The sequence below is a fragment of the Mustela lutreola genome, chromosome 6 (assembly GCF_030435805.1).
Source record: "Mustela lutreola isolate mMusLut2 chromosome 6, mMusLut2.pri, whole genome shotgun sequence".
NCBI lineage: Eukaryota > Metazoa > Chordata > Mammalia > Carnivora > Mustelidae > Mustela > Mustela lutreola.
The window spans coordinates 103,908,538-103,929,588 of NC_081295.1; the positions used below are offsets into that span (position 1 = coordinate 103,908,538).

General features: G+C 38.8%; 1 protein-coding gene across 3 annotated transcripts in view; it reads left to right on the plus strand.

Moving 5' to 3' along the window:
- The first annotated feature begins 474 nt into the window (after nt 1–474).
- Nucleotides 475–21,051, plus strand: part of PRIM2 (DNA primase subunit 2) — a 325,522-nt gene continuing 304,945 nt past the window's right edge. For 2 of the 3 annotated variants that reach the window (XR_009354766.1, XM_059178340.1), the window contains exons 1-5: nt 475–587; nt 1,331–1,492; nt 3,519–3,622; nt 6,324–6,403; nt 7,772–7,892. Coding sequence is in view for 2 of the 3 variants with exons in the window: in XM_059178340.1 (XP_059034323.1) it covers nt 1,339–1,492; nt 3,519–3,622; nt 6,324–6,403; nt 7,772–7,892 (459 nt within the window). In the remaining variant the exon portion in view is untranslated. The remainder of the gene's footprint in view (nt 588–1,330; nt 1,493–3,518; nt 3,623–6,323; nt 6,404–7,771; nt 7,893–21,051) is intronic. The other variant, XM_059178338.1, reaches the window with a different exon arrangement.

Below are 21,051 nucleotides of genomic sequence, written 5' to 3' on the forward strand. Positions count from 1 at the left end.
CCCTTAGGGAAAAAACAAGATGTACTGTGCATAGGTGGACAAACTACCATTCATTTTTTAGCTTCTATTTTCTCATCTGTAAAATGGGGGTAATACAACCTATCTTATAGGGTCGGTGAGAGATTAAACAAGAAAAGAGAGCCCCTGTTAGTGAGCCGGGTGCGAAAGGAGCTCCTTAAATGCCCATTTCTCCATTCCTCCGCTAGCTTCAGAGGAGTCGGTCTAGCCCTCTGGGTTAAAGCTCCATACTCTTCGGAGCGTGGACATTTCTGCCGCTAGCCTTTCAGGACCCCAGTTTCAATCATCAAAAGCTACCGACGGCACACACAGGAGGTGCAGTTTATAATTTGGAAACACACAAGAGCGTATTTTTAAAAATTTTAAGCCGGCAAAGCCGACTAAACTCGCTCCAGAACCCATTCATGCCTCACGGAGCATGCGCAAGGCGCGGCCTGGGCCGGCGGGACGCTCGGGGGGCGGGCTCTGAGGTCCCGTCACTTCCGTTTCCGATCCCGTATGAACTCTCCCGCCATCTGAGGAAAGTGCCGGTCGGGGGTTTGTGTGGTTCGTATTTTGTGTGGTTGCAGGTAAGAGAACCTCCTGCGGCTTTGGGACGGACAGTGGTCGTGGTGTGGAGCTTGGCAGTGGGGAAAGAAGGGAGAGCACTTTACCAGCGGTGGGAGCCGAAGGATGACACGGCGGGGAGGGGGTATCACATTTTGATTGGTTGGGGCTGAGATGCAGGGGCCGGCGAGTGGAGCGGGAAGCTTCGCCGAAGGGCTCCGGTAGGATCGAGGGGGCTGATTTTTATAAGGAGCTTGTAGATGCTTCTTACAGAGTTCGGAAAGATTGAATTGGAAAGACGTGTTCTGCTTCCCAGGGTCATGAGTTGGGAAGTGAGTCACCGGACCCGGTCCCTTAAGCCTCTTCTCTGGAAACCAGAACCTACCGCGCTTTGCTCCGAATTCACGATGGCAGCCCGTATAACGTCTCATCTTAACTCTTGGGGCTGCAGAGGTCCGAGGGCGGTGGCACACAGACCTATAGTGAACAGGCAGCGTAGCCTCACGTTCCTGTTCTTGGACGTTTTGACCACCACCTGCATTTCACCTTGCACACCCCGCCCCCACTCTCCTGACAGAATTGTTACAGGTGTGTTGTAGAAACTCTGGAGTATACAGAAGGACCTATTACCCAGGGACGACCGCGGTTAACATTTTATGCATGCCCTTCAGTTTTTTCCTATGTATGTGAAGTTATGTTTTGTACTTGTTTGTGGTTTTCAACTCTTATTTGCCATTATTTTAACCATTTTATGTTTCCTTCCAAGGTAACGAGATGCAGTTTTCTCGAGCAAATTGGAAAAGACTGAGGTTGACAGGTGACCAAAGGAATGTTTGCTACCCTCATAGCCTTCAGTTTTACTTGGAGCCACCTTCTGAAAGCATATCGTTGATCGAATTTGAAAGCTTGGCTATCGATAGAGTTAAATGTGAGCGATACTTGTATTAGAGTTTGTATGTTCTTGACAACTTCACTTACACTTTGGGGGAATGAATGAGGGTAATTTATTTCCTTCATTCAATTCATTCAAGAAATGTATATATTGAGGGCTTGTTATTTTATTTGTTGTACAGTATATATTTATTGAATGCCACTATATTCTAGGTTGGGTGGGGATTTTCAGATGAATAATGTAATTCTCACATTCGTTGAAGCTGTATTCTAGGACATAGATACAGACGTCCAAAATAATAACTGTAATTTAGTATTTTAAGTGTCTTACTAGAGGTTAATAGTAGTGCTCTTGAAAGAGGTGGGAGTGACTCAGACTGATTAAGACTCCGTAGAGAAGTTGAAATGTAATCTGGACTTTGAAGGATGAGTAGAAATTTCTCAAAAAAAGAAAAGTAAAATTTTTTTCAAGCTGAGAAAGTGGACTGTACAAGAGGCTTGGAGGCATGAGAGAGAATGTTATATTTGAGGAACAGTGACAAGGACAAGTTTAGGTTAGGTGGAGAAGAATGGATAACCAAGGGCATTTTGTGCCAAGCTAGTGGTGTAATATCTGGGTGTAAGTATTGCGGGCCTACTTATCGTCTGAGTGCTGGTGAAAGAGAGAAATAAGCTAGGCATAAACGGAAACAAATAATAGCAGTGTCTTCTGAATTTATGTTCTAGGATATCCTTGTGGGAAAATCAGAAGGTAAGGTACGATACTGTTAGTCACTTTTAGAAGAGCCGAGTGACAATACAGAGAGGGAGCTCTCAGAGCTGATGAATGAAGAGTGAAGACACAGGAGAAGAAGGTTTTAGGAAGCTTAGCAGTGTCAGGTGCTTCATAGAGATTAAGGTGATTGAAAAGTGCCCCTTACATTAGGCACTTAAGGAGTGAGATGGTGAGGGCCTGAGCTAAGTCGGTAACAGTGTCAGGGATAGGAAGGGAGCCATTTAAGTGATACTAAGGAGGTATTCCTGAAGGATTTGGTAACTGTTTGGATGTGAGGAGTGAGAGGGCAGGTGGGAGTGGCTGAAACTGGATGATCTAGTGGTTAGAAACTTTGCTAGTGGAGATGGGGATGGCCAGAAGAGGGGTAGGATGGAGGGGAAGAGAATGAGTTTAGTTTGGGATACCATAGTGAGGTGCTTGTGGGGCATGGGTTTACGCTCAGGATTCATTTTAGAAGGTTTTCATTCTTGAATTATAAAAATGCTTTTCATAATGATGGGAGTAGAGTTCACCTGCGGAAGGAATGACAAGGTACGTTGGGAACCTTTGAACAGTTGTGTGGATCTATTCAGGACAGTTCACTTGAATTGTTGAAAGGTTCTGCTTTTTTGCTTTTGTCTTCTCCTTTTCTACTTCATCAGTAAAGGAAAGGCTATTTTTTGTGTTGCGTGTATGCTGAGCAAATGAAGCAAACTGACAGTTCCACATGAGGGATGCAAACAAGGGTGCTCAATTTTCTTTTCGTACCAACACACTTGAATTCCTCAACAGTGGTGGCTCAGTACAGCAGTGATGATCCCCCATCCCTCTTCCTCAGAATCCCTGGTATTAGATTATGTTATGGGACATGGATATATTCTGCACATGGATGGAGATTATTTTCCTATAAATTTATATAATTTATATAGTGTACTTGCAGAAAGTAAAGCCATTATAGTTTGTAATCTTTTAAAAATAAGTAATTATGGTTTAAAACAAACTGAGGGTTGCTGGGGGGAGGGGGTTTGGGAGAAGGGAGTGGGATTATGGACATTGGGGAGGGTATGTGCTTTGGTGAGTGCTGTGAAGTGTGTAAACCTGGTGATTCACAGACCTGTACCCCTGGGGATAAAAATATATGTTTATAAAAAATAAAAAATTAAAAGTAAAAAAAAAAAGAAAACAAGAAGTTAAAAAAAAAGTAATTATGGGATTGCTATTCAAAGAAAGAGTTTGTCTTGGGACTTAGTTTTTAAAAATTTGCTTGCATTCATATGTTGTTTTCTTTTGTTTTTAAAATATTTTCTAGTGCTAAAAGCAGTTGAAAATCTTGGTGTGAGCTATGTGAAAGGAACTGAGCCATACCAGAGTAAGTTGGAGAGTGAGATAAGAAGGCTCAAGTTTTCCTTCAGAGTAAGTAAAAGTGGGAAAGAGATGTTCTTCAGTTTGTATATATTTATATAGTGAGTTTTGGTTGTGGAAAAGATCTGTTATTAGGCACAGGGCTTTTAAAAAAACTAATGTAGCATAGACTCTGCCCAAAGGGATATCTGCAGGCCACTAGGGGTGATTGGCTTATAGTGATTATAAAACAGCAGGGTTTCTCAACCTCAGGACTACTGACATTTGGGTCTGATAATTCCTTGGTGTAGGGAGTGTTCTCTGCATTGTAGGATGCTCAATAGCGTCTCTGGCTTCTGCCCAGTAGATATCTCCAGACATTGCCAGATGTACCCTGGGCACCACAGCATTGGGGTGCTGTTAGATGTTTGCTCTAGGAACCCCAAGAGCACATATAATTACCCAGCTCACACTGTGGAGGTTTGGGAAGGCATCCCGGTTCCAGGTAGTGCTGGAACTGAATCTGATAGATGTGATCAGATTTTTATTTTGGGAAGATAGCTGCCAACAGCAGATTGAGTGGGCCATGTCTGGTAGGAGGAAAACCAGTCAGCTTGAAAATGATGAGAATGAATTGAATGGGGAAAAGGGGACTGATATTAAGAGATACTCTGAAGGTTGGAGGAAAAGATTTTAGTGACTGATTGCAGGGAGAAGGGAGAGAAGAGTTAGGAATGACACCCAGGTTTCTGGTTAGGACAACTAGGTGGATGGTGATAGTAGTTTGAGAGATGATCTACAGGAGGAGAAGCAAATCTTAGAAAGATGTTGAGTTCTAGACATGAATTTGGGTGCTCATGGAAGGGCCTAGTGGATAGTTGGATATGCATACAGGTTGTACTCAGGAGACCTCTGGAGTAGAGGTTTGGATTTAAGAAGAAAGTTGGTATCATCAGGAGGAGGAAAATATTTGAGTGAGAAGATGATGGCAGACAGGATGTGAAGAATACCAATGTTTAAAGTGAAGTAGAATTGGGAGAGTCTGAGAAGTAGATTGAGAAGGAGTTGCCGGAGAGGTAGGAGATCAGCGGAGATAATAATGGCATGGTAGCCAAGGAAGGCTGGAGTTGACGTAATGATCATGATAGCAATACCATAGCAATTAACAGCATTCATATTATAACAAGCTTTCATATTATGCTTACTGTATCCCAGTTTAAGCACACTACATATATTAACCTGTGTAATTCAGTTAACAGTCTTATGAGACCGATACTATCGTCACCCCTATATTTAGATAAGGGAATGGAGTTATTGATGAGCTACGTAACTGGCCCAGGCTTATAAGAAAGACAGTAGATGGTAGAGCCAAGATTCAAATCTGGACATTTTGTCTCCCTCATGTTACCCTTAACTACTTAATTTCAGAAGGTTAGGCTCATAAAAGATGAATTGCATAGAATCCATTGGATTTATTAGCTTGGTTGGGCCTTGTAGATAGAGGCAGAAGCCAGTGATGGCAGTGTTTGGGGGAGAGAGGTGGGTATGGGATATGTACTGTTTTAAGATGGCTAGCTGAAAAGACAGGGAGAAGCAGGTCTGAATACAGAAAAATGTATAGGGAAAAGAGAAGTCATGCATACACAACAGGAGATACTTGAACATGCTTATAAGCTGAGGGAAGAAATCTGGAAGACAAAGAAGAGGGAATTTAAAGACACTTTGAGAGAGCATTTGATTAAGCAAGATCATTAGGGGGTAAGAGCAGAAGGGTTGCATGGCTTAGGATTAGGGATTAGTTTATGTAGGAGGAGGGAGAGATCTTTTGTCCACAGAGATGGAAGGGAAGGTAGTACAGTGTGGATGCAGAAGCCTGGAGCTGCAAAAGTTGGCCTGTGGCCTTTAATTTCTGTAAAGTAGGTGAAGTTATCTGTTGAGAGAGAAGGGTAGGTGGTGTGGTAGGGAGTTTGGGTCAACTAGTGAAGACTGAAACAGCTTTTCTAAGAGTGAGGAAAGATGATTATGAGTCAGATCCCTGTTTTATTGCTTATAAGTATTGTTACCCTGGAAAAATTATATGACATTCCTGTGCCTCAGTTTCCTCATTTTTAAAATAGCGATATAGTAGTGCTTACTATCTTTTACTAATCTCTTACTACTAAGAGATTTTTTTCAAAGGATTAAATGGGTTAATAAGATTAAAAATGCTTATAACAGTGCCTGGGACCTCGTAAGTGCTCAAGACCTGTTTGCTCTTACTGTGTTGAGCTTGCATAAGGATTCCCTAGTGCTTGTAAAAGTCAAGTTCATTTTAGAGATTGTCAATTTTTAATATTCCATATTCTCAATAATGGTGTATTTTTTTTCCCAGAGGTTCTCAGTGTTTTGGGAATAGGACTGTAGAGTGTAGCTATAGATTTATTTAAAAATCTAAGTTTTGACAAATGGTTAAATGAAAGCAGTTGAGGGCTGATGCAAGAGGTGGTTGAAGAGGCGAGAGCCCTGGGTATGGGGTGTGTAAGAAAGGAAGTTAAGAGGGAAGTTGATAGGAAGAGAAGAGGAGTCCAAATCTGGGAGGTTTTGTTGATGTCAGTTTAGTTCTCAATCTCACTTGATTGCTACCTTACATAAAATGGTAATTATCTTGGAAAGCATATTTATGAAATTTGTTTTTGAAATTTTTACTTTACCATTGGCTTATGCTGACTCTGTGTTTCTTTATACCTTTTATCATTCTAATGCATTTATCTTATCCATGTGTCATTATTTTTAGGAAAGCTTAGAGAATGAATATGAACCACGAAGGAAAGATCATATTTCTCACTTTATTTTACGCCTTGCTTATTGCCAGTCGTGAGTACACATTTACGCTCTCACAGTCGAATCTGACATCTTGAGTTGTAAATTGGTACATGGGAAACTGACATGTATTGTACTGAACATTGAAAAACTCAGAATAACATCAGAAACTGGCAATTCATGATTTGAACACATTGCAGTGAATTATTATTTGAAGCCAGTTGTTTTCTAAAAAAATTGAAAAAAATTCTGTTGTAAAGTTTGCCTGTTGAAACACTTGTTAGCTTCATGGGACAGGTTCTTTCCCAAAACTTGGGATTTGAAATTGGAGGGGATCTCAATAAGAAGGACTTTTGCTTCTGTTTTCCCAGAAAAAAATAGTGGGACTATTTCTAAGAAATAGTAACTCAAACACGTACTTGGTACAGATTTTTTGAAATTGAGATGTATGGGTTAGTGGCCATTAGATTAAGGGTGGCCATCTCCTTTGCTAGTTGGTTTGTTATAATATAGTGCCACCCAGAGGGAGAAGGAGTTAGTTGCCTTTTTTTTTTTCAACTTTGTGTTTTTTTTCCTGTATTAATTTTGGCTAAATAACATACTCATTGTAAGTTTTTTTTCCTGTTTCTTTCTACTGAAAGGCTTATCCAGTGAGGATCTTGAAACTGTTTACTATCACCAGATTATAACTGAGAACTATTGACTGTGTTTGGTCCTGGAGTTTTTCTTTTGTAAAAAAGCATGGACAGTTTATGTAGTTTATGCAGTAAATAAATTGCTGACAGTCTGTGTTATATTTTACATGCAGTAGTATAATTATTTTGTGACAACAATAATGTCCTTTGTATATTTTATGAATTAATGTATTTGTATGTTGGCTTTTAAAAAATTGAGGTATACTTTCACAATTAAATTTTGTAAGCTTATAAAGCTATAAGCAAAGTTTAATTTCAGAGTTTCTCTGATCATAATCTATTCAGAGATAAAGTTACCTTTAAAAAATTTGGTGTTTTAAAAAAATAAAAAAAAATTGGTGTTTATTTGGTATTGATGAAACCCACCTTAGACTGAAGGAATATCCCATTTTCTGATGTAAATGACTATTTTGCAGTTAAATACAATGAACTATTTTATATTATTTGATAATCAGCTAGGCTTAAGGTATTCTTTATTTAGTTCTTTTAATTTTATATTCATAATACCTCTCCCCATGCTCAGCACATCCCTGGTAGATTGTGGTCTGTATCTATGCTTATGTTTATCATAATACAGAGCTTGTATGCTTTTAGCTTCTGTCTTTTGGCATCTTGCTTGTGTTTGAGTTTTAGTTCATAAATATTTCTTGGATTTAATAATCAGTGGACTTTTAAAATAATCATTGGGCTTTTCATTTATGATTACCATTTCTTGTGACCATTTCAGTGAGGATCTTAGACGCTGGTTCATTCAACAAGAAATGGATCTCCTTCGATTTCGATTCAGTATTTTACCCAAGGACAAAATTCAGAATTTCTTAAAGGATAGCCATTTGCACTTTGAGGCTGTAAGTATAGTTTTGTATGCATTTTCAAATTGTTTTCATCCTTCATCCCTTCCTGTTAACCTTAGGTATAAGTATTAATGTGTGGAATTCTTTCTCTTTACATTTTCTTCTGAAGTACCTGCCTGAAAGCATATCTGTTGGTTTTGCACAACAATGACCCCTTCCCTCTCCATGACTAGAAGAAAGGGGACTCCTTAGTACTGAAGTGTCACGTTTAGTAACTTTGTTAAATATGTGACTTATGAAAGCACGCAAAAAAATTAGTTTATAAAGGTTCATTTTTTTTTTTAAAGATTTTATTTATTTGACAGAGAGAGAGAGAGATCACAAGTAGGCAGAGAGGCAGCAAAAGAGGGGAGGGGAGCAGGCTCCCAACCGAGCAGAGTGCCAGGGAGGGGGAAGCAGGCTCCCTTGCTGAGCAAAGAGCCAGATGAGGGCCTCGATCCCAGGACTCTGAGATCATGACCTGAGCCAAAGGCAGAGGCTTTAACCTACTGAGCCACCCAGGCGCCCCCAGAAAAGTTCATCTTTACCACAGTCTTCTAGGCCAAAAATTTAAAGCTAATAATATGTTAAAGAAAACAGAGCGGTGCTTGGGTGGCTCAGTCCATTAAGTATCTGACTCTTGATCTCCGCTCAGGTGTTGATCACAGGGTTGTGAGTTCAGTCCCCACATTAGGTTCTATGCTGGGTGCTGGGCATGGAGCCTACTTATAAGTAAATGGATAGATGGATAGAAATGAATAGAGATGTGTCCTTGAGAGGATATTTTTAATTCTTTTTTTTTTTTTTTTTTTAAGATTATTTATTAAAGAGAAAGAGAGAAAACATGAGCAGGGGGAGGGGCAGGGAGAGAGGGAGAAGCAGACTTCCCGCTGAGCAGGAAGCCCCAAGAGGGGCTCGATCCTAGGACTCTGGGATCATGACCAGAGCTGAAGGTAGACAATTAACTGAGCCACCCAGGCGCCTCTAAATCTCTATTTTTTATTTTAAAGTGTTTCAGTGTACTGCCAAGTATAATTTTTTTTTAACCAAAAACCGTATTTTTTTTTAAAACTTTACAATTTAATTCTGTACAGAAGGGTGTAGTGTATACTTTTCATAACTGTATAGCTGATCATAACTAATCATATAACTGATCATAATTGTATAGCTCTATAAAGTATCACAGTGATGATTACCAAAGTTAAATGGAATATTGCTATCACCTGCGCACTTTGTGCCTCCTCTTAGTCAATACCTCCTGTCTCCCACCTAAAATTAGCCACTATCTAACTTCTTATATCTTAAAGTCTTCCTGTTTTTGAACTTTATATAAATAGTATCATACAGTATGTCTTTTTTTCCTTAGCTCTGTTGAGACATAATTGAGGTATAGCATTGTGTAAGTTTTAGGAGTCCAAGGTGATCATTTCATACATGTATATATTGTGAAGTGTTTACTACAATAAGACTAACTAACACATCCTTCACCTCACATAATTACCATTTTGTTGTAATTATGGTGAGAGCATTTAAAATTTATTCTCACGGCAACTTTTAATTGTATAATACAGTGTTGTTAACTATAGTCATTGTGGTATTATGCTACTGGAAGCTTGTACTTTTTGACCACTGTCTCATCACCCCCCTCCTCCCAGCTCCTGGCAGTTACCATTCTGTTCTCTGCTTCTGTGCATTTGGTTTTTTTAGATTCCACATGTAAGTGAGATCACAGGTATAATATTTTATAATACCTTTATTGAGATAGCATTCACATACCTTGAAATTCACCCTTTTAAAATGTACAACTTAGGGGAAGGGAAAAAAATAAAACATACAATTTATTGGTTTTTAGTATAATCACAGAATTGTACAACCATCCCCACTATCTGATTTTAGAACATTTCATTACCTTAGAAAAGAATCTGAGAACATTTCATTATCCTACACATTAGTAGTCCCTTTTCATTTCTCCCTCTCATCCCTTGGAAACCACTAATCTGCTTTCTGTCTCTGAATTTGCCTATTCTGTATATTTACATAAATGGAATTCTGTGTAACTTGTGGTCTTGTTACTGGTTTCTTTCACTTAGCATAATTTTTTTTTTAAAAGATTTTATTTATTTGTTTGAGAGAGCATGAGAGTGAGGAGGGTCAGAGGGAAAAATAGACTCCCTGCTGAGCTTGATCCTGGGACTCTGGGATCATGAACTGAGCTGAAGGCAGTCACTCAACCAACTGAGCCAGGTACCCCTTTTTTAAATTTTTCACTTAGCATAATTTTTTTTAGAAATTAAAGTATATATATACACATATTTTTAATTTTTTTTGAAGATTTTAAAAATTTATTTGCTAGACAGAGATCACAAGTAGGCAGAGAGACAGGCAGAGAGAGAGGAGGAAGCAGGCTCCCTGGTGATCCCAGAGTTTGATCCCAGGACCCTGGGATCATAACCTGAGCCGAAGGCAGAGGCTTTAACCCACTGAGCCACCCAGGTGCCCCTATTTTCAGTATATATTTTTGTACAATTCTCAGTGCTTATCACAAAAAAATGTATTCTTAATCCCCTTATGTATTTCACCCATCTTCCCACCTACCTCCCCTCTGGCAACCACCAGTTTGTTCTCTATATGTGAATCTGTTTTTTGGTTTGCCTCTTTTTTGTTGTTCCTTTTCTTAAATCCCACATATGAATGAAATCGTATAGTATTTGTCTTTCTCTGATTGACTTATTTCACTTAGCATTATATCTTCTAGGTCCATCCATGTTGCAAAGGAAAAGATTGCATTTTTTTTTTTAATGGTTGAGTAATATTCCATTGTGTATATATATACCACATCTTTTTTATCCATTCATCTGTGGATGAATACGTGGGTTGCTTTTGTATCTTGGCCATTGTGAATAATGCTTTACTTAGCACAATGTTTTATTTATTATTTTATTTTATTTTATTTTTTTAAAAAATTTTATTTATTTATTTGACAGACATAGATCACAACTAGGTAGAGCGGCAGGCAGAGAGAGAGGAAGGGAAGCAGGCTCCCTGCTGAACAGAGAGCCTGGTAACACAATATTTTAAAGTTTCATCCACGTTGTAGCAAAAATCAGTACTTCTTTTTTATTGTCAAGTACTATTTCTCTGTTTAACAGGTTGATGGACTTTTGGATTGTTTCTACATTTTGGCTATTAGGAATAATGTTGTAGGGGTGCCTGGGTGGCTCAGTTGGTTGGACGACTGCCTTCAGCTCTGGTCATGATCCTGGAGTTCCAGGATCGGGTCCCGCATCAGGCTCCCAGCTCCATGGGGAGTCTTCTCCCTCTGACCTTCTCCTCGCTCATGCTCTCTCTCACTGTCTCTCTCTCTCTCTCTCAAATAAATAAATAAAATCTTTAAAAAGAAAAAAAAGGAATAATGTTGTAGTGAATATTTATGTACAGGTTTTTGTGTGGATATCTTTTTACTTTAGATAGGTATTTGGAAATGGAATTACTAGGTCATCGGGTAATTCTGTGTTTAAACTTTTGAGGAACTGCCAGACTTTTTCAAAGTGGATGCACGGTTTTATTTTATTTTTTTTCAGGCAAAATATTTGGTTTAATATTTGATGCATCTGAACATTTTTATTGGCATTTCAGGCTTTTCTTCCTCTATCTTCTTTCTAGGTAATTTTTTTTTTATTGTGTTGTTAGTCACCATAAAATACATCATTACTTTATGATGCAGTGTTCCAAGATTCATTGTTTATGTACAACACCCACTGCTCCATGCAATACATGCCCTCCTTAATACCCACCACCAGGCTCACCCATCCCTCCTCCACCCCTCACCGCTGAAACCCTCAGTTTGTTTCTCAAGAGTCCACAGTCTCTCTCATGGTTTGTCTCCCCCTCCAATTTATCCCAATTCACTTTTCCTTTCCTTCTTCTAATGTCCTCCATGTTATTCCTTATGTTCCGCAAGTAAGTGAAACCATATAATTGACTTTCTCTGCTTGACTTATTTTACTCAGCATAATATCCTCCAGTCCCAACCATGCTCATAGAAAAGTTGGGTATTCATCATTTCTGATGGCTGTGTAATATTCCATTGTATATATGGACCATAACTTCTTATTCATTTGTCTGTCAAAGGGCATTTCAGCTCTTTCCACAGTTTAGCTATTGTGGACATTGTTGCTATGAACATTGGGGTACATATGGCCCTTCTTTTCACTACATCTGTATCTTTGGGGTAAATACCCACTAGAGGGTATGGGTGTTTACTACACTAGGGCTGCACCATTTTATATCTTACTGGTATATGATGGTTTTCCTTTCTCCATATTCTCACCCACAATTGCTGTTATTTATTTTTGAATGTAGCCATCCTAATGGATGTGAAGTATTTTATTCTTTAATGTCACTGTAAGTGGAGTTATTTCTTTATTTTTGGAATGTTTATCCTAATGTATAAAAGTTCAATTGATTTTTGTATATTGATCTTATATCCTCCAACCTAATGGAACTCTTAATACTAAGAGGTTTTAGTGGATTCCTTAGGAGATTATGTCTCACAAATAGAGACAAATCTTACTCATTACTTTCCAATATGGATGCCTTTTATTTCTTTATTTTTGACTAATTTCCCTTCTAGAATCTCTAGTACAATGTTGAATAGAAGTGGCAGTAGTGGGTATCTTTGTCTTGTTCCTGATTTTAGGGGGAAAGCATTCAGTCTTTCACTGTGATCTGTGATATTAGGTATATGTTTTTTACAGATGTCTTTTCTTCAGATTGAGCAAATTTCCTTCAAATTTTATTTGAGCATTCTCATCATGAAAGTTTGGATTTTGTCGTGTGCTTTTTTTTGCACTTGTTGAGGTGATTGTATGATTTTATTAGTATAGTGAGTTACATTAATTGATTTTTGGTCCTGACCTTGATGGATAGTCCTGGGATAAATCCCTCTTGGTTATACTGTATGATTGATTGATTTGAGAGAGAGTGAGCACACATGCACCAAGGGGGGAGGGGAGGGAGAGACAGAATCTCCAGCAGACTCCACACCGCGCCACCCAGGTACCCCTGTATGATCCTTTTTATATGTTGCTGAATTTGATTTGCTAGTATTTTTTGGAGGATATTTGTATTTATTGGTAAGGGATGTTAGTCTGTAGTTTTCTTGTGATGTCATTGTCTAGATTTGGTATCAGGTAATCTTGGTCTTAGAAGAGGTTGGGAAGTGTGAAGTGTGTCCTGCTCTTCTGGGTGATGGTTTTTTTTTTTTTTTTGGATGAGATTGTGAAGGATTAGTGTTAATTTTTCTTTAAACAGTTGGTAGAATTTAACCGGGGAATCTGTCTGAGCTTAGGCATCTCTTTGTGGGGTGTTTTGTTTTTTTTATTTAATTAAATTAATTAATTTACTTATTATTTATTATTATTTTTCATTTTTCTAATAAACATGTAATGTATTATTAGCCCCAGGGGTATAGGTCTGTGAATCGCCAGGTTTACACACTTCATAGCACTCACCATAGCCCATACTCTCCTCGGTGTCCCTGACCCCACCATCCTCTCCCTCCCCCTGGCAACCCTCAGTTTGTTTTGTGAGATTGAGTTTCTTATGGTTTGTCTCCCTCCTGATCCCATCTTGTTTCATTTATTCTTTTCCTGCCCCCCCACCCCCCACGTTGCAGCTCCACTTCCTCATATCAGGGAGATCATATGACAGTTGTCTTTCTCCGATTGACTTATTTCGCTAAGCATAATACTCTAGTTCCATCCACGTTGTCACAAATGGCAAGATTTCATTTCTTTTGATGGCTGCATAGTATTCCATTGTATATATATATACCACATTTTCTTTATCCATTCATCTGTTAATGGACATCTAGGTTCTTTCCATAGTTTGGCTATTGTGGACATTGCTGCTATAAACATTCAGGTGCATGTGCCCCTTTGCATCACTATGTTTGTATCTTTTTTTTTTTTTTTTTTTAAGGTTTTATTTATTTATTTGACAGAGAACACAAGTAGGCAGAGAGGCAGGCAGAGAGAGAGAGAGAGAAGCAGGCTCTGCACTGAGCAGAGAGCCCGTTGCGCGGGGCTCGATCCCAGGACCCTGGGATCATGACCTGGGCTGAAGGCAGAGGCTTTAACCCGCTGAGCCACCCAGGCGCCCCCTATGTTTGTATCTTTAGGGTAAATACCCAGTAGTGCAATTGCTGGGTCGTAGGGTAGCTCTATTTTCAACTTTTTGAGGAACCTCCATGCTGTTTTCCAGAGTGGTTGCACTAGCTTGCATTCTGCGGGGTGTTTTAAAGTTACTGATTTACTCTTATTATAGATCTTTCCAAATTTTCTATTTCTTCCTGAGTTAGTTTTGGTAGTTTGTGTTTTCTAGGAATTTCTCCATTCATCTGAATTATCTAATTGATGTATACATTCATTCATAGTATTTCCTTAAAATCCTTTTTTAAAAAAAGATTTTATTTATTTATTTGACAGACAGAGATCACAAGTAGGCAGAGAAGCAGGCAGAGAGAGAAGGAGAAGCAGGCCCCCCGCCGAGCAGAGAGCCCGATGGTGGGGCTTGATCCCAGGACCCTGAGATCATGACCTGAGCCGAAGGCAGAGGCTTAACCAGCCACTCAGGTGCCCCTGAGAGAGTGTGTGCACAAGCATGGGAAGGGCAGAGGGAGAGGGATAAGCAGACTTCCCACTGAGTGGGGAGCCTGACTCGGGGCTTGATCCTGGAACCCTGAAGTCAGATGCTTAATCCACTGAGCTACCCAGGCACCTCTTCAATTTTTTTTTTTTTTTTTTTAAAGGTTGATTTATTTATTTGACAGACAGAGATCACAAGTAGGCAGAGAGGCAGGCAGAGAAGAGTGGGGGAGCAGACTCCCCACTGAGCAAAGAGCCTGACAGGGGGCTCAATTTCAGGACCCTGAGACCATGACCTGAGCCGAAGGCAGAGGCTTTAACCTACTGAGCCACCCAGGCGCCCCTCAATATTTTTCTTAAGTGTCTAATGATCTTTGGCTTTCTGTTTATGTTTAATATAGAGATACTAAAAAGTGGACTGGAAGATTGGGGTTTATATTTTGTACATGGAAGTGAATGAGATACTTATTTACTATTGGGTGTTATTCACTTATTTTCTAAAAAATAATTGGTTGATGATCCCTGCCAAAGTTAATATGTCAAAGGAAGCCTCCAATCTCTTTCCACAGTGATTTATGTCTTAATAGCAACATTCTTGTATCAGAGAGCCAGGAGCCCACTGTTTACTATGGTGATTTATTTCTCTCTCTCTTTTTCTTCATTCTTCATTTTTTGTGTTTGGTGCATCTAATTCATGATAATGAATTATGAATAATGAGATAATACCAGCTCTCTTTTCAGTATCTTTATGGATTTAAATTGTGGTGTCCTGTTCTCCTTTCGATCAGTTAGCACATTTTCATCCTCTTTCCAAAAACACGTTGAACTCCCTCTTCCACTATTTTGTTTGTCATTGGTGGTTTATATTCTTTTTATATCATTATTGTCATTTTCATTTTGTTGTGGAGGTAATGGAAATAAATATTTATATTCAGTTTGCCATATTTAGTGAGAGTTCTCAATGATCTCAGTAATTATAGTTTTAAATTAGGGGAACAACAACAATAAAGTTTTTTTTTTCTTTTTTTTTTTTAAAGATTTTATCTGTTTCACAGATAGTACAAGCAGGGGGAGCAAGGGAGGGAGAAGCAGACTCCCTGCCTAGCAGAGAGCCCGATGTGGGGCTTGATCCCAGGACCCTGGGATCATGACCTGAGCCGAAGGCAGACGCTTAACCAACTGAGCCACCCAGGCACCCCATCAATAATGTTTTTGAATGTGATTTGTTAATAGTGGTTAATAGTCCAGACTCTGGTGTTGTATTTGTGGAGTTTGAATTCCCTGTCTGATGCATATTACTGTTGGAACTTCCCCCTTCTGATCCTACATGTCTTGCTTGGTATGTCAAGAAAATACGGTCATGACTACTCTTCACCCAGTCCATTTCTCACAGCTGTGTTTTTGACAAGCAGCCTTGAGGGATGAAGTAATAACCTTCCTGATATATAGAGGAGACTTGCTTACTGCTTGCTGTAAAAGTGATTGTTTCTCAGTGTTCCTTGCTGTAGTGCAAACCCATTCTACTTGACCATTCATCTGGAATATGTCATGTTGTCCCCCAAAGAACTTGACTGTAAGGATGACACAATGTTTTGGGTCTCTTGCTGCTTCTTGTGATAGAGGAGTAATAAAATATCTTTGTCTCTAATGTAGGAGTCTTTGTCTTGTGTCAGCCTCCATTAAACAGTAATAGGCTAACTTTTGACTTAATAGGTAACCTAAAATTCAGTCCCCTACTTGACAGCTTTGTGATTTTGAGTAGATTTCCTAATCTGTACTCATTTCCTCATTTTTAAAATAAGGATAATCCTGGAGTGCTTGGGTGGCTCATTCGGTTGAATGTGTGACTTTTGATATCAGCGTTATGAGATTGAGCCCTTCGTTGGGTTCCGTGTTCAGCATGGAGTGTGCTTGAGATTTTTTAACCCCTCCCTCTCCATTCCCTTTGCTCCTTCCCCTGTTCCTGTTCTCTCTCTCTCTCCCCTTAAAAAAAAAAAAAAATCTTAAAAAAAAAATCAGGATACTCTTAATCCTCACCACAGATTCCTGAGTTTTAAATTAGAGTAGGGGTGCCTGGATGGTTCAGTCAGTTAAGTGGCTGCCTTCTGGTCATGATCTCAAGGTCCTGGGATTGAGCCCTGTTTTAGGCTCCCTGCTCAGCGGAAAGTCTGCTTATGCCTCTGCTCCTGCCCCCCTACTCATGCTCTCTCTCTCTAAATAAATGAAATCTTAAAAGAGTATATAGAGTTCTTAGTATTGTGCCTGGCACGTGTATTAACTAGTAATATTGTGGTAGATGTAGAGGCAGCAAATGTCTGTATTTGCAGAAGTGTGGGGTTAATTAGATTTGATATGTTTTTGCTGCAATTAAAACTGTTTTGGAGTTCTGAACCTTATAAAAATCCTAGAAGAGAACACAGGCACTAAGTTTTTTTACATAGGTCGTAGGAACTTTTTTTTCTAGATATGCCTCCTGAGACAAGACAAACAAAAACAAAAATAAATTACACATCAAAATAAAAAGCTCCTCTACAGTGAAGGAAACAGTTAACAAAACTAAGAGGCAATCTGTGGAATGGAAGAAGATAATTGCAAATGACATATCTGATAAAAGGTTAGTATCCAAAGTATATAAAGAACTTACAAAACTGAACAGCACTGGGGCACCTGGGTGGCTCAGTAGGTTAAGCCTCTGCCTTCGCCTCAGGCCATGATCTCAGGGTCCTGGGATCGAGCCCTGCTGAGCTTCCTTCTGCTGCCTCTCTGCCTTCTTGTGATCTCTCTCTCTCTCTCTCTCTGAAATAAAATCTTTAAAAACAGAACAAAACAAAACTGAACAGCACCCCCCTGATAATCTAATTAAAAATGGGCAGAAGAATGAACAGACATTTCTCTTAAAAAAAAAAAACAACGTACAGATGGCCAACAGACACATGAAAAAATGTTCTTCATCACTTACCATCAGGGGAATGCAGGTCAAAACTACAATGAGATGTCACCTCATACCTGTCAGAATGGCTAAAATCAAAAACACGAGAAACAGCAAGTGTTGGTGAGGCTGTGGCGAAAGGGGAGCCTTTTTGCACTGTTGGTGGGAATGCAAACTTGCGCAGCCACTCAGGAAAACAGTATGGAGGTACCTCAAAAAGTTAATAGAACAAGCCTATGTGATCCAGCAGTCACACTACAAGGTATTAACCCAAAGAATACAAAAACACTAATTCAAAAGGATAAATGTACTCCTTTGTTTGTTGCAACATTATTTACAATAGCCAAACTATGGAAGCAATCCAAGTGTCCATCAATAGATGAATGAGTAAAGAAGATGTGGTATATATATGCAATGGAATATTGTTTAGCCAACAAGGAGAATGAAACCTTGACATTTGTAATGACTTGGATGGAACTAGAGAGTATTACGCTAAGTGAAATAAGTCAGAGAAAGACAAATACCATATGATTTCACTCGTGTGTAATTTAAGGAACACAGCATGAGTAAAGGGAAAGAAAAAAGAGAGGCTTAACCATAGAGAACAAACTGATGGTTACCAGAGGGGAGGTGGGTGGGTGGGGGGTAGATTGAATAGGTGATGGGGATTAGGAATGCACTTGAGGTTATGAGCACCAGGGGATGTATGGAAGTGTTGCATCACTATGTTATACCCCTGAAATTAATATAACACTATTTGTTAGCTAACTGGGATTAGAAACGAACTTAAAATCTATTTTGGGTCTTATTATTATAGGAGAGTGGAATTTATGGCACATACAGACATACTTTTAACAAGTGTCTTGGCAGTCATGATTGGCTATTAATACTATTCTGGTTACATCCAGTCTGCTATAATTACTGTATTTATATTCTGTTTCATTCTGCAGGTCATTTTAGGTGCATTGTTTTGTTTGTTTTAAGATTTTATTTATTTATTTGACAGAGACAGATCACAAGTAGGCCGAGAGGCAGGCAGAGAGAGAGGAAGGGAAGCAGGCTTCCTGCTGAGCAGAGAGCAGGATGCAGGGCTTGATCCCAGGACCCTGAGATCATGACCTGAGGCAAAGGCAGAGGCTTAACCCACTGAGCCACCCAGGTGCCCCTTGACGTGCATTATAATAAACATGTATTAAAGTAAGATGTAGAAATACGGATAAGATTGGAAAATTGAATGTAGGGAAGATTAATGCCTGCATTTGCATGTCACGGGATCCTATGCAGTTTCTAAAAGGAATAGTAACTTTTGGCTTCTTGTGTGACTTTTTGTTTTTTTAGTTCAGTGATTCATAGTTGGGGGATAGGATGCGAGTAGTCCTCCTAGGGGGTTGATCAGAACTTTGGTTGGAGGTGTACAGAGTATAAAAAATTTTTTTGTTTTTGAAATAAACTGTGGAATATAAAACTGGATCAAGTATTTGTAGCTGATCTGAGTCATGGAGGAAAGAAAAGAGAGAGTTTTGCAGGGGCTTGGCAGAAAACCCATTTCTGTGATAGATTGTACCACTTTACTGGCAGAAACCTTTTGCCTTTTTCTGGTATACTCATGGCAACTGATACTAGTAAACGAGGCACTTGAATTCAGGTGTTTTTGATTAGCTTGACTATAGCTCCCTGTGGCTCTTCCTTCCCATTTCCCAACTTTTACTATTTAATTAATGGGAATATACATATTTTTCTTCTTCACTTTGATTGGAATATTTGGTTTGCATTTGGAACTGTTGTGCTCAAACAGATGTCAGTGATGCTTTTAGACTCGGGAAAGCAAGAGCTAGGGTAAAGTTATTAGTATTTATAGTAAAAGCTTATCTCTGATGAGTAATAGACCCTTCCGCATAAGTTGAGGCAGAGGGAAATAGTGGGGAGTAGAGACACAAGGCCATCTTGGCTTACATGTTACAGAAGCTGGGTTGCTGGCGTACATCTTAGAGTCTACCTGGACTCTATATTTGTATACATTTATCTTTCAGATTCATTAAAGATGCAATGACTTTTTTTTTTTTTTTTTTTTTTTTTACTATTTACAGCTGAGACAAGACCTACAGATGTCAGAATGGACATTATTTTTAAGTAATCTTCACACCTAGTGTGGGACTTGAACTTACAACCCTGAAATCAAGTCACAGGCTCTACCAACTGAGCCACCCAGGCACCCAGATGCATTGACTTTTATGTCAATCTCTTTCTGTAAAATAAATGTATTTTTATGTTAGAAGGAGATGCAGTGTTACAACTAAATTGCATTGTGTTTACTTGATGGAGAAATATGTACAGAAAAATAATTTCTTTGCAAGGTTTTTTTCTTAAATTTTTTTTGTTGTTTGCCATAGTTGATGTAGTTTTATTGAATAGAATTTTGAAGGAGGTGAATGAGGCCAGTTATCAGACTGGGATTCTTCCATTGTGTTTCTTGTTCTGGCCGTGTTTTGAAAATTTGGCTTTTGTAGTCTGTGTTTGGGTTTTTAGTGGAGAGGAGCTCCTGAATCTTTAAGATATATAACATAAAACTTCAATGTGAATTATTCAGAAAGGAAAAACTTATTTTTCATTCTTGGCTTTATGTGTAAATAATTTGTATTTTAAATCTGAAATTTCTAGGAAGGATTAGAAATGCTGTCTTTGGTGGGTATTTTGGATCTCATTGCTGAATTGATTGACTTAACCTTGTGTCACATTAAAGGTGAATGAGTAAGGTCAAATATACTATTAACTATTTTTCAGTTTACCAGTTAGGCAAAGGTCAGGCTTTGACATGTGTCATCCTCGCAGACAAAGGTTCTCTGTGCTCTTGCAGTTCACAGTCTGATAGCTGTTTATAATTTACCTTGATGTTTTAAAAAATCTTCTTAGGACAGTCAAAAAATATTTTTTACCTGATTTGAAATACCAGTGGATTTAATGGCAGGATGCTTTTCATCCAAATAGCCCAGAGTGGCAGGGACAGTGAAGGTAAGTATCTTAAAAGATATCCAGTGTATTCTGTGTATCACAAATGCGAAATCCACTGCATATTAAATAGAAATAGTGTTGTTCAGTTGTCAAATATGTTCAGGAAGGGAGGGGTTTTTTTTTTTTTTTTTTTTAAAGATTTTATTTATTTATTTGACAGAGAGAAATTACAAGTACACTCAGAGGCAGGCAGAGAGAGAGAGAGAAGGAAGCAGGCTCCCTGCTGAGCAGAGAGCCCGATGCGGGACTCGATCCCAGGACCCTGAGATCATGACCTGAGCCGAAGGCAGTGGCTTAACCCACTGAGCCACCCAGGCGCCCCGGAAGGGAGGGTTTTTGAGTGAAGGCATTGTGGTTGGTAACCTTATTACCTGGCTCACTGAAAATAAGTACTTGTAAAACTTCAGATTGCTTATTTTTACCTATTTTAAAATAATTTTCCTTATCCTGAATCTGATATTTAAAATTTGTTTCTTATCCCTTGAAGTTTGAAATCTTATTCTTCTATCTTAGAAATAATTTCATGTTATTTTTGGCTTACTCCTTTTTGGTGATCATGAGTTAATGTTTAATTTGTCATTTGTTATTG